The sequence below is a fragment of the Monomorium pharaonis genome, chromosome 11 (genome assembly GCF_013373865.1).
Source record: "Monomorium pharaonis isolate MP-MQ-018 chromosome 11, ASM1337386v2, whole genome shotgun sequence".
Classification (NCBI taxonomy): Eukaryota; Metazoa; Arthropoda; class Insecta; order Hymenoptera; family Formicidae; genus Monomorium; species Monomorium pharaonis.
In genome coordinates, this window is record NC_050477.1 from 3224465 (window position 1) to 3241534 (window position 17070).

At 38.5% G+C, this 17070-nt stretch overlaps 3 protein-coding genes across 3 annotated transcripts in view; all 3 read left to right on the top strand.

Moving 5' to 3' along the window:
• The first annotated feature begins 1493 nt into the window (after positions 1-1493).
• On the top strand, positions 1494-4478 carry LOC118647855. Its single transcript, XM_036293607.1, has 5 exons — positions 1494-2125; positions 2494-2929; positions 3348-3588; positions 3839-4139; positions 4258-4478. Exons 1-5 carry the CDS (start codon positions 1898-1900, stop codon positions 4438-4440), a joined length of 1389 nt encoding a protein of 462 aa, XP_036149500.1. The 5' UTR covers positions 1494-1897; the 3' UTR covers positions 4441-4478.
• LOC105829411 (cilia- and flagella-associated protein 69) lies at positions 4429-7652 on the top strand. The gene is made up of 6 exons (XM_036293606.1): positions 4429-4665; positions 4788-4992; positions 5224-5531; positions 5837-6051; positions 6494-6925; positions 7174-7652. Exons 1-6 carry the CDS (start codon positions 4455-4457, stop codon positions 7372-7374), a joined length of 1572 nt encoding a protein of 523 aa, XP_036149499.1. The 5' UTR covers positions 4429-4454; the 3' UTR covers positions 7375-7652.
• A 385-nt stretch (positions 7653-8037) lies between these two features.
• LOC105829412 (plexin domain-containing protein 1) overlaps positions 8038-17070 on the top strand; it is a 29546-nt gene continuing 20513 nt past the window's right edge. Inside the window, exon 1 of the mRNA XM_012668207.3 lies at positions 8038-8908. Coding sequence (XP_012523661.1) covers positions 8791-8908 — 118 coding nt within the window. The 5' untranslated portion in view covers positions 8038-8790. The remainder of the gene's footprint in view (positions 8909-17070) is intronic.

Sequence of the window (17070 nt, forward strand, 5' to 3'; positions counted from 1 at the left end):
ATTTGAAGCAATGTTAAATATAAGATTGGACCACGAATATTAACAAATTATTAATGTAGTTTCAATTAATTAGCACCTGATCATCATCTATTTATTAATTCTTATACAACACAACAAGATATCTTCCAGAAAACTGTCTGAAAGATGTGTGCTGTGTAGGAAATTATAATATTTCTTAGATGAGCTGCGATTTTTGAATCAATTAGGAATTTTTATTCCGGTTCTAATAAAATTGGTATAATCTCACTATTTATTATTTAGAAGATACATTTTTATCACACGTAAATCTGTACGGTCGTTTGTACTCCGGTTTGACGTCGGCCCTGCGAGCACGTTCACTCACCTACGTGTGAGTGCATATGTGCGTACGTGCGTGTATACTATTGCATACGTGTGTACGACTGGTCTGTAACCGCCGTAGGACCGATTGTCCGCTAGGCGCATCTGGCCAAGTCTCGCCCGATCAGTGACAAGCCGTGACGCGAAATGAAACGAGTCGGGAAGTCGGAGCCGACTTTTCCCGTGCAGTGAATGAAATTTTCCTACTTTGCGAAAAAGTGAGTATAGTGTAAGATCAGACGAAACGCGCTCATTTATCATCGTCAGCGTTGATATAGAATTCCTTCTTTCTCTCTGGCAAGGAACCTTACTATATGGGGTGTCAGGAAATTGCAAGTATAAATTTTGAGAAGATTCTTTGGAAAGTTGATCCAGAGAAACGTTCTCTTTGCCCTGTTGAATTACAAGCAACAACCGACTCTTCACGACAGCAATCTTCGTGATTGTGAATAAATAATAAATCTTTATTCGTTTAATTTTGCATGTGTAAAACAAATTTTATTAAAACAAAATTTTTAGACGGCATTCAGTTTTATTAAAGTATTTTTAATAAAACTAGAAACTGAAGAAAATGTAAAAAATATAGTGTTTGATAAAATTTGTATTTTAATTTAAGAAGATTAAATAAATCTACAGATAAAATTTGTATCTGTAACTTTCACGACATCCTATACAAGTGAATCCTACTTACTCGTACATTTATGTGTGTGTGCGTGAGAAGACACCTGCCGAGTACGGTTAAACTTTTTAAACACGCGTTAAGTTTTCTCATGAAAACAATTTTACGATTTGACTTACTGATTCGGTACGAATTAAACGAGTGCCGATTTGGCAAGGACATGTTTCATATTTGGATTTAGACAACGTTGAATTGCATAATAATAAGAACATTTGTTTGAATCGCATAAATTTGAAGACGAAAGGAAAGGTCCGTATTATTCACTCGTGAGTTAGCGTGTTAGCGTCCAGGGAGCGCCAGTTCGTGGACCATGGTTTGCTATTATCTTTACCTACACCGCTTTCATTGCGTAAATTTATATATCTATATGTATATTTATATATGTAATAATTTATTGTATATATGATAAATATATTTTACACATAATTCTATAAATCAGAATTCTTCTTTTTTAAGAACGTTTTTAAAAATACTTTAAATTAACACGTTTTGTCATACGTAGTTTATGAAAAAATTTAAATTAAATAATAATGAAACGCGGCGAACATTATAAATCCGATCGATATAATTATTATACGATTACAGTTTTAATACAAATGTCGACTTTTATTAATTGCCGTGTAACACGTGTTACCGGTTCGGCGCACGGATTCTTCTTTTGGAGCGTTTCTCATCTCATCGGGATTCGAGCCATCTTAATTTACCGATAACGTATCACGTATGGAAAAACCGGACTCAACATCAGTCACGGTATATCGTGTGCGAAACAAGACACAGTCGATTCGCGACGCGAGGTTAACTTATTATCAACGATTAATGTTCCAACAAGGTCGATGGTTGCGATATAATTTGTATATGACCATCTTCCGTGATTAATTTATGGATCGAAAACGACAGGATCGTCGTATTACCGCCGAAAAGAAATACATAATCTGCGATTGTCCCGTATTACATTTGAACGAGGTGGAAAAATGTCGCCGAATAAATGCGGATTATACTATAGAAAAGCTACGAGAACTCGTATCGGATCCTGTTACCAACAATCATGTCGCACGAATATCGCGACTTTTGTCCGATTATCTACTTGAGATTGGCAACAACGGTTACGTATCCTTTGATCTTGCGTTAAAGATAAAAATCTCTTTAACTGAGAATTGGAGCTTACGCTTTCTCTAGACTAGACAATTGTAATTGAAATCTGCTTTCACTTTTGAGAACAACTGTAATAAGCAATAAATGCGAATATTGGCATTTAAATCATTAATTAATTAAAATGTGAAGGTCTCTGAGATCTTGTATAATTAATATTGTTCTTAACAAAAGCATTTTTTATTTAAGAATTTATAAAAATATTTATTAAAAATTAATTTCTTGTTCATTTTTTATTCCATTTTGCTTTCACTTGTACAAAACCTCCAATTTATTCGATATTTCTCAATCGTTTCTCAGTGTGTTTCCTAAAAGACACCTTTCAGCCAGTCAAACACCTGCCGGCTGTAATGAAGGTGCTAGAATTTCTAGCTTGGAAGATCAAGGAAGTCAACGACTATCGGGTGCATCTGAACAGGATGTTGCAGTTATGCAGTCAACCGCCTTTGCTGAAACAAACTTCCGAGTGTCTCGTTAGCTCCGTTGTAATGGAGCATTATTTTACGTTGCTAGGTCATCTTCTAACAATTTTGCCTGATGAGGAAGACGTTCAACGGATTCATCAGGCTCTTGATTGTTTATTAATCAAGCGGACAAAACTGACAAACGTCGCGGCAGTAAAATTGGATTTTTGTCGTCAAACTATGGAGAATTCCAGGTTGCCAATTATCATCGTCGAATTGCTGAAAGCTACCATGCCGAAAATGTATCCGAAAATTTTAGAACTAGCCTACATGCTCGCCTCCATCTCGAATAAATGTTGTAAGTAGTTGCAAATTAAAATTTCAGCAAAATATTTTATACATATATTACTTAAATTATTATAAAAATATTATCCTCTCACTTTAGTTCAACTTAAATCAATTTTTCAAAACGTTTCGAGCAAAAAGAATATGTTTGAAAAATCTCTGCAAAGACGTATAATTTGAGTTTCTTAAAGATAAACAATTTTTCTAAGATTATTACACTGAATGCTTATATATCGGGCACATAATTTATTCAAATATTATTCCAAAGAATAATACATCCGGGACGTTAAAATGAAAGCTATTTAGTCACGGGGAGAATGCCTTTGGCGCCTCTCTCTCTCTCTCTCTCTCTCTCTCTCTCTCTCTCTCTCTCTGGCTTTACGCGTACAGTTTTTTCGTACTTTTTTTGTTTTAAATTATTACAAATAAAGGTTACAGAATGCTAGAGGCTGGCATACTGAATACGCTGTTCACCAGGATGGACCTTCCTTACGCAACGCAGCTGCGCTGTACCAGACCGCCAGACTTACCTCTCGAGGGAGAGGAATATCCGTGGGACACTATGCTTTTGATAATGAAACTTTCGTGGTGCCTCATGGGATCGGTGCTATCTCCGAAAATGCCATCAAAACACCTGAAAGATCTCCCATCGCCCAAGCAATGCGCCATGTGGTATTATTTAGTGATAATATGTCTTAATCGATTGTCAATTAAAAATTCAAAGCTAAAGTGATAGAAGAATAACTATAAAATCAATGTTATTTAATTATTTAATTTTATTCTATAACGCACTGTTTTTTCTAACTTTGATATTATTTCTTTATTATTCGGGCGAATGATATTTATGTATTTATTACGTAGTCTCTCTTTAATAAAAATAGGCTATCAAGCATAAAAATATACAATTTTTGACGTAGTGCAGGAGCTTAAGGTATTCCTTCAAGCGGCAGATACTTCGCGGTCAATATTGCGCCGTCAATTTAAGGATAAGAAACGACATCGCCGCATTGATTCTCGCTGGAATCGTGGCTTTACCTTCGTGGGATCTTGTTAGCAGTGGTATCGCGGAGGATATCGTCAATCTTTTGTCTGCAATTGAATCTGGCACTACTAAAATATGGACGGAAAATGTAAAGTTCTCCGACAACTATGAGGATCTCTTCTTTAAAAGGACTCTGCTGATAATTATCGCTCACCTCGCCGATATCGACATTTATGTCTTTGTAAATAATTCTCATCAGTATTATTTTATAAATTTTGAACAATATACGTATAATCAAAAAGATATAAAAGAAATAAATATAAAAGATATTTTTTTATTACAACTATTTAATCTTTCAGGTGATGAAGAAAGCGATGATTATGCCAATTATTCTTCGAATTATTAAATTTTGCATGAACGATAAACGGGATAAAGGATATTCTCCATCGTTAATTCTTTTAGAGCATGCGATGTATATCTTGTCATTGTTAGCACCACGAATAGAGGTGGAATTTGTGAAACGGAGAGGCACTTTTACGTAAAAAAAACGATAAACATGAAAAATGAATCGGATTTTAATGCAAAGCCAAGTGAAATATATTTTAATGCTCACAGATTACTGGCGATGCTCGAGAGAATTTTGCATACGGAATTTGATGAGCATTTTGCGATGATTTTTATGAGAACTGTCTGCTCGATAATCCTGCAAGACAATGCGCTTCTTCTGGAGGATTTCCAAAAACATGAAATGATATCGTATTTAATTAGTAAGAAAGATCATAAAATATATTCTAAATTGATGTATCAAATTTAAAAATTATTGCAACTTTTTTACAATTTTTGACTTCTTAATAAAATTAAGAAAAATATGTTCTTTTCCAAATTTCAGAATTAACCAGCAAAGTAATGCGTTTAGATAAGCTCACAATGGGAAGGCAACGGATTTTAACATTGCTACTGATCGCTCTAGAAGGTCTTATGAAAAAACAAACATCTGTTGAACAGATGTGCGAACAACGAAGTGTTGAGTTTGTCTTAGAAATTTTTACAAAGTGTTTGTATAAAAAAAACGTCGACTTCCAAGTAGATCAGCGGTAATTCACTGTAGCAAATATTGCTTTTACGTTATCAGAATTTTCTACATTAATTAATAAATTTTATTAACAAATTGTATGTAATATTTATCAATCAATAATTATGTTTGAATTAAGAATATTAAAATCTAATAAATTTAGATATTAAATTTAGAAAGAACTTACAAATTGACACAAAAAGTAAAAATAAATATATGATAAATATAGGTTTTTTTTCTTATTTTTCAACAGATTGTTACTAGCGATAGGTGGTTACGTTTGGAAATGTGTGGTGCGACAGCCTGCGAGTCTTCAAATTTTCCTGAAAAATGGTGGATTGTACTCTATGTTAGACATCATCGAGATCGCGAGCTACCCTGTAAAATGTTTGTATCTCGGTGCGTTGACCGATATATGTGATAATACTTTTTGTGGGCCATGTCTCTGCACTTGGAGAGGTGTTGATAAAAAAACAGGTATAATATCTTTGTTTGCGACTATTTGGCGAGAAGAGGAAGACAGGATCGGTATCGAAAAACGCGCCGACAATTCCATAGCAGGTATAATCTCGGGAATTAAAACGTCATGTTCCATACTTCTTTTCGCAGTCTAAAGTCTTAAGTTTTAATTTAACAATTCTTGAATTCTTTAAAATATCCTAAAATTTTTTAAAATTTTGAGAACAAGAAAAAATATGAAATATTTTTAATAATTGAGTAAGAAGGAAAGCTTGTACTTTTCAAGAAATATTTATCAATAGATTTTTTGATTATATTGATAGATTAAAGAGTAAATTTGAACAAAAAAGTTAAGTAAAAGTTACTTATAATTTCATAGTTACTATTAAACTCGTTTGCTATTTCAGATCATGAATTTCCTCAGATGGGTATTAAGCAGTGGATAGATACCTATCGTTCGCAGCTTACAGAAGACGTTAGTCCTACTATAACTGATATGATTGGTTCGGTGAGATCAAAGATCTTCAGTATTTTGAAAATTATCGAAAGAGACGGTGACAAATACGAAACTGTCAAGAATCATTACAAGATTCTACTTGACGAACTGCCAACAAAAGATCGCGTAGGTCTCATTACTTCTTATCAAATCAAAATAATATTTTTTTAAATCAATATAAATGTAAAATAGAATATCAATTTAACACGTTTACACGATCGCATAACTACAGCTATCATCAGTCAAGCATTTCCTACGCAAAGGACGAAAGCAGTTTCTGTATTCCTAAAGTATGCACACTATCCATGTGCGTTAATTATAATCTGCCAATTTGTGATTCCCAGGTTATCTGACCTGTGATCTCCGTGAACCACTGACAATCATCCAGTGGTTGTCAGTTCGTAGCTCACGTCGTCCATAAAAAATGCTTAGCCGAAATGTGCTGTCGTAAACGTGTTAATATCGAATCTGTTCTAGAGTTCAAACGCTCGTTGAACTTGACAAATATAGTAATATAATATTTTAGACGCTACCAAAACGATCAGTTTCTGAACCTTTTTCTTTTCAGATAACTATGTGCTGCGTCGACATGTACCTACGGTTAAAGCTCGGCCAGATGTGGACGGAGCTCAGCAGATACTTGGAGCAGACCGGTATAACACCATTGAGCGTAGATGCACATCTGATCGCCCACATGGTGCATTGGCACCGTTTGTGGGGTATCCAAATCGAGGATCGCCAGAAGAGGCTGGCTGCAACGGCCACGCGTGTAGACGAGGTCTTGGAAATGGAGGAACTCGTGAGGCTACGTGACTCTAGGTTGGCACCGAGCCTAGAAGCGTTGGGCGACGTAGACCGCATTCGTCGCACGACCGACAGATTGTACATGCTGCGGAAGAAAGATCGACAGAGGCGACAAGTACGCGCGGCCCTGTCGTTCCCACGCGACGCCGACGCAAAACGATGCCACCGAACGTTTTCGGATAAAACAAACGTCACGGTAAAATAAGAAGATTTAAAAAATAGGAATATTTCTACGAGAAAATAGTAGTACTAAATATAATAGAAATTGATGTGCCAGTAACGATACACGATATATGTTAACATGAATTGTTATTTTTATTTTAATTAGATTAGATTTTAATTTAATCCTATTGTTTTTATTTAAAAGCTGTAAGAAGCTTCTCCTAGCGTTTATATTTTATAATCTCTGAATTTTTTCAAATATATATATCTATAATATTTTAGGCAGTTTTTGGGCAACATCAATTGATTGACACTTCGCACCTGAAAGATGCTCGGACCAATTTCATGAAAGAATCTCTGGTATCACCTCCTGATTCATACCGCGAAAAAATCTTTTCTTCTCTTGAAATTGATTCCGTAAGTTCCTCTTTCTATGAACGACATTTCGCAGACGACTATATGATCGAAAGTCTCAATCGATAGCCTGCATGTTGCTTACGTCATCAAATAATAAATTTAATAAAATGTATAAAGTTAAAGAGAATCAATTGCAATAAAATGAAATGTTTTCTTCGGCGTACGTTGTATGAGAGCTGTAATAATATTATCTTGCTTCGATACAATAGTTGTCTTCCTTGTCGACAAGAAAATGTAGCGAAAAAATATCATTTTTGTATTTAACTTGGAATAAAACTACTCCAAGTAACATCTGCACGTTAATAAATATTTCCAAGTTTGGAAAAAAATTAATACCTCATCAATATCTGATTCGTTGTTTAATATATCATTTTCATTTTATACAACCATGTCTTTGCTATTTTATTAATTTGTATTCAATAAAAAATAATTTTAAACTAGATCGTTTATTATTGTGTACACTCTAAATGACAATCTCAGCGAAATACATAATCTCAATGAAAATAAAAAAGGGTCTACAATCTTGATATTATATCAAACACATTTATTTGTGTCTTCTCTTTAATTTTCAATTTTTTTCTTTGTTAATTTCTGACATGAGTCTGTGATCGTTCAGTGATGCGAATTTTGCATGAGCGCGTTATCTAATATAAATGCTTGGCGCATCTAGATGATTATCTAGATAGTCTCGAGGCCGTTCCGGAGTGGGCGAGAGGGACTGGCGAGCGCGGCGAGCGCGAGTAGTGAGAGCGAGCATGCCGTTCGCGTCGCAAGCGAGTGCTGTCGCTGCCGCCGTCCGATGGTACCGGTTTGAAGAGCGAGTCGCGCTTCAGGACCAGCTTCTCGCGAGTCAGTAGAGCGAGAGTCAGTCTCGCTCGCTCGATCGTCTCCGCTTCGTTCTCGCGTATTCAGTGTGCCGTGCGAATTGCTCACGGCGAACCGCAGCTCTCCCGACGACGACGACGCAAGTTCCGCGTGTGCAAAGGATTACGCGGGGCGGAAGACGCGTCTCTTCCGGAGCATCTGACCAACTCGGCTTCGAAAAATCCTCCTCTCACTCGCTCACGCGGCGGCGCATTCGCTCCCTTCCTCCTCACCCCCCCCCCCTCGTTTCTTCGTCCACTCATCTGTTCTCCTCTCTTTTTTGTTCTCGCGAGTTTCGGGTCACCCTTTGATCCCCTGCCTTTCCCCCGCATCCGGTTCTACCTTCGTCGTACACCCGCGCCTTTGTGCGTCTCCGTCCCTCGCTCCCGACCATCGCCACCTCCGCCGCCACCGCCAGTGCCAGCGCGCGCGCGCGCGCACGCTCACCGCTTTTCCGTCGCGCTCCGCTTCGTATTCGCTTTGCCACAGCGAGTGTGCTATCGAGGGGAACTCGCGACTCCCGCGTTGCTAACTTTCGCGCGTAGCGGGACCATCGGTAAAGCGGAAACGGAACTGAGAGTAGCCTGTTCCTCGTCGTCTGTCAACGTTGATGCTATTATGGCGCGCGAGGAGAAACGGTGGTGTTACTTTGACCGTCGAAGGCCGATGTTGATCCCGCTGATGTTCGTCGTCTCGTGCGCTCTCTTGGCCGGATCCTTGGCGGTCGCCGAGCATGGTGAGTGTTTATGTGTGTGTGTGTGTGTGTTCGTGCGTGTATACATGTGCGCGCGCGTGAAAAAGAGAGAGAGAGAGAGAGAGGGAAGGGGGGGGAGAGAGAGCGTATACAAATGTCATTTACATATTTGAGTACATATGCGCTACGGCAAGCGCGCACACGGGCGCCTTTCGATAACCTGTTGCGTATCACGGAGGATTCTTTTCGGAGCAGGCGGGGAGCACGGCGGCTCTCCGGGAGCGGAGGAGAGAATTACGGCGCGATGCAGCGAGTGAGCGAGCCGACGTCTAAAACACACTCTGTCTCTCTCTTTTTTTTTTTGTTCCCCCAAAGCAACCGACGTTTGAACACCTTTCTTTCACAAAAAAGGGGTGAGGGGAGAAGGGGGATAAAACGGGAGATCATAATAAAGATCATCGCACATGTTAGGGGTAGGCTGGTAAAGGGCGACAAGGGAAGAGGGAGAGGGACGAGGTGAGAGAAAGGAAGAGGAAAACCCTTCCTCTCTCTCTAGGTCGCGCCCTACAACGCGGGGTCCCGTCAGATGGATTCATTGAGATGATTCGCGCCGCAGCATCCAACGCCGCACCGATGCCGCGATGCAACGGGATCGGGAACGCCGCGCCGCGCGCTTGTCGCCGGAATAAGGTCGCGCGCTCTCTCGCGCTCGCGCGGGGATGAAGACGCCAAGAAGGCGATCTTACGTATACGAGAGGACGAGAGATCGACGTGCATCATCGCGGCGAATTGTTTGCGAAACAATTGGAAAACGCCGAATACGCGAAATAAACGAGGAAAGAAAATGCTAGAGTCCGTCCTGAGATTATGATCGTCACAAATTCAAACTTCCTCTTTCCCTCTGCTCTTCCCATAAGTTATCGTGTCGCTTATCGCGCCGTTATCTCGAGCCCTTCGATTTAATAAGCCGCTTTTCCACTGAAATTACGAGCGTCACGCGATATCGCAATTACATTACCGCGTGTAGAATACGTTTGTTCGGTTCGTTTATTAAAAAAAATATTACGAGCGACGTAATCTTTATATAATTTCTTCTCGTTAAGATTGCCGACAAGTTACCGGTAGATTTTCGAAATGGGGAGAAGGGACGATGGAGAGGGGAATTTTCTCGCACGTGATAATTTCACGACTTTCTTCAGCTAACTTTTGTCGCCGGGGATAACGGGATCCGATGATTTCGTGAGTGGCAGCTCGGAGGGTTATCTCGGGTTCACTCTCCCCGCGCGTACCGTTGACGCGCCTTGATTTCGCGATTGCAAAACACCGTCTGCCACTTGCTCTCGGAGCGGACCACGGGTGTCGCTCGGCGCTCGGCCGTTTGTCGCGTGTGTGCCTTCGACAGCTCGGCCACGGACTATTGTCGATGTCGTCGAAATCGGTTGGTGTTCGCCGAGAACATCATGGAATGTTAAACTGTCGCTGGTGGTTGTTGACATCGCGCGTTACCGACACGAATGCTCGCTCACGTTACGCTTTCGCAAATCAATTCTGTTCCGAGTGATTCTTGGTCGGATTAAATTTCATCGGGAGTAAAACTGTTACTAATATATTGAAAGCAATGTTTTATAGAATACTTGCATTTCATCACGCGCAAGCTTGAGTAATGGATATTATAGGATCACTTTTTTTGGTCGCGGAATTCTTTAAATTAAATTGCAGAAGCTGATTAGAAGCAAACTTACATTATTTCGGAATCGCTCAAATTTAATTAATTTAGAATTTTTTTATTTTATTACAAATTTTCGGTTAAATCCTTGAAAGGACATCCAAAGGTGCGAAAAGCTTATTTGCATTACACCGACATATATTTCATTCTTATCAAATGTTATTTAACACCCGGATGTCAGGGCATAATTTTCATAAATTCTCGTCTTTTTTTCCGTTTACAATAATATTGTATCGCCTATGCACGTAATTTTTTCTTCAGAAGATGGCAGCTGATATTTAGATACAAAGGCAATTTGTTACGAATGAAAAGTTGCTTTATAAATCATCGTCGAAAAGACAAAAAAAGTTTCGCAAATACAGTTAAAAGTGTCAATCACGCGTACTAAAAAACGTCTACTATTGCACCTTTGCTCATTTATACAATGAAGCGATCGTATATATATTGTTTAACAATCGGTTATTTAACCCTTATAGCACTTAACAGATCTGATACTGATTAATCATTGTCATGTAATAATGTTTTTCATTAAAATTAAAATCTTTTACAGTTTTTTAGCATAATTATATCCTCGTGTCTTTAATTTTAATTAAATTATCTACAAATTACCTATAAAAGCTTTGTGCAATTATGTGATATACGCCACCGCTAATTCCAAAACGCAAGACATCGTGTTTTACAGTACAAAGAATCAATAAGAGAAATACTTTTATAATGCGTGTGAATAGCGGGGAACCCAGTTCCGCAAGTATTGTTATGTGACACAACACGTTGCTGCATCCATAATGCATAACGTGGATAAAGTATTTTGCGGAAATCGATAGATTAGTTTGCAACGCGATATGACATCTCCAGTATGTGTCATATCAGTAATGGAGTACCAAGGCTACTGCAATGTATAATTAAAGTTTCACTTTTACTTGAGTACTACCGATTTTTTATTGACTTTGAGACTTTCTGTCGCGCTTGTTAACATATTATAACAGAAAGAAAATTAGAATTTGCTCCTAAGCGTAATTTAAGCGACACGATCAAGATAATAAAAACCACTCGGTATATATATATATATATATATGAACGCGTAAGCAAAGTTAACAGAGAAAAATAAATGATGATAAAACGCAAATCTATTCCTGCCAAGGCTCAGCCTATTGACGTTTAATAATTCAGAAAAATGTACATGTGCTCCTTAACTGTCTCTTTTATCTTTACGTATACTGTCACATGCTATATTCGTATTTGATCGCTTATCGCTTATCGCTTATCACGCTGATAGTCGCGGTGGACCACGTATCCGCGTTTCCAATGAGAAATATCAGTAAACGAAGTAAACAACGTGCGAATGAATTTAGATAAGCTCCTGCGACCTCTGAATTCGCCGAGGTAATACGCGTGCATATGTGCGTCTAAATAACATAATGAGACACGATAATGTGTCATTATTAATTCAATATTATATCAGTTCACTTCACTTTACTAAAAAAATTAATGTCTCATTTTATTTGTTGAATATTTTCCCGATACTTTGCACGCAAGTGCTCTGCGTTTCAGTTTCGATTCGCGCCAGTGACCCAACCCGATGCGAGGCCATTTAAATCGCGAAATCGATTTCGACTGGCATAACTCTTTCGAATGTAAACAAGTCTTTGAAGCGTCGGTTTACAGCAAGTGACCGGAAGCGGTGAAACGACGAGGTGATACGCCGGGAAAACTCTAATTTAACGCGAGAAGTAATCGCGCGAATTGTGGCAGGACGCAGCCACGCGATACCATTCGTGACGTTCGCCTCGGCAACACTTAATTCGTTCTACGAGCGCGAAACGCCTCATCCAGCTGAGCGCGTAATTAGATCTCGCGTAATTCCACAGCGACGAACGCAATTTTAAAGTGCGCCATAACACTTTAATCCGGCCCGATGAAAGCGCTTGGCCATGAAAGACGCGCGCTTATCTTGGAGCTAAATTATATTAAAAACCGCAAGTAACAGTCTCTTTTTTAGTTGGTTGAATTTAAAATGCAAAAGCATGTCATACATAATTTATCTTTTTAAACTTTGCAAATTATTTTCGCGTCCAATTACAACGCTGCTGCAAATTAATAATTTGTAATTCGTAATATTTATATTTCTACGATTCGCGTAGAGCGCCTTAAATTTGTTAAAAAAATTACATTTTGCGTTCTAAAAAATAGGATTATTATTTTTTACATTTATTGGATTGTTATCAGATCTGGGTTTTCCGTTTAAACGATTTCCACAAACGATTCTCACAAGGAAAGATCGATGATTAGTCGAGAGTAAAAATGGCTCTTCCCAGAAAGGGAGCTGCCAAGCTGAAACAATCGATCTTCGCGTAAAGATAAAGACACGTCGTTCAAGAATGTGAAATTCCATTCCGCGGAATGGACTTTCGCGCCACCCGATATCCTCCGCGAAGCGAGCGCGGAAACGCTCTCTGCGAAGTGTAGAAATTTGTCCTCGTAACACTTGGCTTGTTCGCATGCATAATCTCATTGCTTTTTCCAATGCAACGCGTCCACGGGATTAAATAATATGACGTTAATGACACGTTTGCGATACCGAGATTTTGATTCTCGGGCTAGGAGATGGGGAAGCTGTTAAAACACAATTACAAAAACCGCAATTATTTCGATTTTCAACAATGTTTCCATATAATTTATGTTTATATTGCGTATATGACGTAATTGTAAGCGTCTTGTTAGATTCTTCTAGATTTCTCTTAATTGTACAGTCAGACAATCATGTTTTCTTTCTAATTATCATAGGCATATAAATTACGGAATTATTATTTGCATACACTCATGCCGGTAATATAAGTGTGTAAATTGCACATATCTAAGAGATATCTACTAAAAAAAGAATTTCAAAGATACAAGAACATTATAAATAATTTTCCATTCATGAATCATAAAGATATGAACAGGAAGAGTTTTAGAAACAAAGTTTGAGTAGCGAATAAACATTTAACCCTCAAAAATACTGCATATGTCATTTTAAATAAAAATAAGGCACAATAGATATATAAATCGAGATATTTAATTTAAAAAACAAAAATGTGAAACTATTATAAAACTCAAGTTACAAAAATTGAATCGAAATTTTTCGATATGTACACATTTTCAAGTAATAAAATTTCCAATTCGTTCCTTTGTTATTTAAAAATCAAGCACGATAGAAAAGTGTTATCTCATCAGTAAAATTTTCCAAGTTCTATTATATCGATATAAAATTCATTCAAACATTCTTGGAGGTAAATAAAATGATTGTAGCGAATCTTCAATATCTTCCGATATATTCTGATATACTTGAAAAGAATATTTCTCCAATTTTTTGCGCCGTGAAAATTCCGATGTAGATCGTGAAAGACCTCTATATCCCATTACACGTTACTACGTTGTCGCTTTCGCCGTTGCGGTGAGAAACAAGATTCTTATCATTTCTCATCGATCTTTCCTTTCGGCACGTATTTTCCGGAGGTTGAGGAGAGGTGGCAGGTAACCATAGGCGATACGAGTTGCTTCTATTCACTTCACTGGCGACTCGCGACGAGCGAACGGACAGACGAATGGACGGACGGACGAACGTGCGCCGACAGCTCATCCATGAGTCACGGCTTTTGTCATATTTCCATCGACGTAGAAAGTTCAATGTACTCTCTTCGACCACCGCTCGCCGTTACACCTTTCGTATAGCCGCGGCTTCGGATCGCTCTATTTTCGCTAACGCGGCGCGTTCCGCCGGACTTACACTCGCGGTGACCTCGTTCGTTCCACGGAAGACGCGTACGTAAACCGAGGAAGTCAGTGTCCCCGCCGATGGGATCGATAATCACCAATGGTGTTCATTGCAAGAGAAAATGCAATTCCTAGAAGTATACTCTTCCAGAAAAAGGATGCATTTTAAAAGCCGTGAGTCTTAAGAACCTCGAATTTAACAATCATTAATTTTTATTTAAATCTTGTATTCCTTTAAAAGAGTTTAAAGATTGAAATCTTTCAAGCAATAGCAACAAGAATGTGCCCGATTGCTTCCGTATGTATATTTACGTAGCATTCGCAACTCGAAACCGTGACACCTTGTGTACCTTGGCCTTACATAGCACGCTTGTATATCTCTCGCGTGGCGATACACAAAATATGATAAGAATGAAAATGATACACGGAGAAGATCCCAAAAGACTTCTCTTCTCGTCTTAAAGTATTGTTTTTAAATTCGGTACTCGAGTCTCGATAATATTACTGGAATAACTTAAAATGTGAATTTTCGGCTCATTACGATAACTGCTGCGAATCGCAACACTGCGAGATTAAGTTCGCGGTTTTGTTTTTTCCTTATTAAGTAAAACCGACAAAAGTTAAACCACAAGGCGCATTTGAATATCGTACATTTTCAGTTTTACCGTTGCTCCAGATATCCGACTTTCCTCAGAGATGTTATTTAAAGCGCACTTTAGACAATCTACAATTCGCTTGCATCAGAATTCGCAATAAAATTCTATTTATCTAATTTTATCACGCTTTGTAAATTTTGTTATGTTTGTGTGTCTATATATTTTATACATGTTCCGATTTTTTTTATTACGCTATATATATATAGGTCTATAAGAATTTAATTTTATTAAAAATAGAATATTAAATCACACACAACTAAAATTAATTTTAGAAAAAATTTACAATAATAAATCACACTTTTAAAAAAAATTGTATGTTATTTGAGGGTAACGTTTCTCTAACGCTAGTCTGGCATATGTCGATAGTACGTTAACTTCCTTTATTATACGCGCTTTTATGGACGTCCGTTGGTGCACGCATATTGCACACCATACTCGCCCGCTGACGAAGATGCGTACACGCGCCCGCACGTATCCGGTTTCGGTAACATATATATATATATATATATATATATATATATATATATATCGCCAATACATCGCTCGATACGTCGTAACATGGCGTAATCCATATGTATATATGCTGGTAGCGAACGAAGCGTGACAAATATAGCGTCTTTTTAAATAGCTTTGTAAAATTAAAACGTTCCGTAAAAATAACTCCACCGTTCGCGCATCATTGCGTTTGTGGGGTAATTGCATAATTAAGATGAACGTTTGGGACATTCTGCACTGGATGTTTACATCTGCATGAAATTTGCCGGCAAGTGGTGTAGTATGGATATCTGTGACATAATATCTTAAGCCGCTAGTTCCCTAAGTAAGCTTATATTCCGCTCATATTCTAATCTCATATTCACGTGTACACATATACCGATGCGCGAAGAGGCTAGATTAAGGCCGGCGCCACGCGTCGGTCTTATCATATAACTTTGCTTAGATGAAAGGTACCCTTAACGAGCTTTGTTGAACAATTCTTATCTCTAATTCTGCACTTAATGTTCCTTATATGTAATCACAATGTAACGAAAACGTAAATATCTTTATAAGTGTCCATTTTGTTTCTATCCAGTCAAATATATCTACAAAAAAATTGGTAATAAATTTGGACAATTTTGTACATATTTTCGTAGATCCAGCCGACAATTTTATTCAATTTATGGTTTTAGTTTTAAACTTTGATTTACAAAAACGAGCAATTACGCAATTGTATACGTGCCCGCGATTGTAATCCATTTCTAAAATTAACGAGAACGATGAAAAGCGTCTGGATGTGTGTCGGAGAAATTTGGCGAAGAGGAAAGGGCGTAGCACACGCGAGTGTATAATCGGACACCCACGTGGTCCATTTTATACGGTCATTAAATCGTCCGCCTTGTGCAAACGGTTCTACCGATTATGCTTGATTGGTCCGTGCCTCGCGCATACACTCGCCGTTCCATAATTATTAAATGAATAATTCCACGTCAAATCGGAGCGAGTATCTCTCCGGTTTTTGTCTTGACTTTTTTGTACTCACACAAAGATATTTGACGCGTGAATTTACGTGAATCACGCTTTTCGCTCAATGATATCAGGTATCGTCTGCCAATTAAATTTCGTAAGTTAAATGAATAAAAATAATTAACAAATTTGAAACTACCAAATTGAATAAATCAAAATGTTAGACTGTTCGAAATATCTTTGTTCGAATTTTCTGAGAGCTCTTTGGCACGGATAAAGGGTTAAGGACACTGCAATTGAATGGTAATTCGCGCGTTGCACGCTGGAAGAATGCAGCCACGAACACGAAATTGCGAGTTCGTTGCACTCCTCGAGCCGAGCTGAGCCGAGACGAGCGCGAGCGCGTAAGATCGTCGTCTTTACGAGCGCGCGCGCACGCACGCACGCACGCACGCACGCGTGCACGCGTCTCGTCTGGTCACGCGTAGGTGGTGACCATCGCGTGTGTCGTTTTACAGCGGAAGCCAGACGCTACCGCGTACAATACTGTAGGGTATCCTTCCGCTGTCCCTTCATGAGGATGTTTCGCTGACGATTTATCACCACCGCGTTAAAGTGCCATGAGG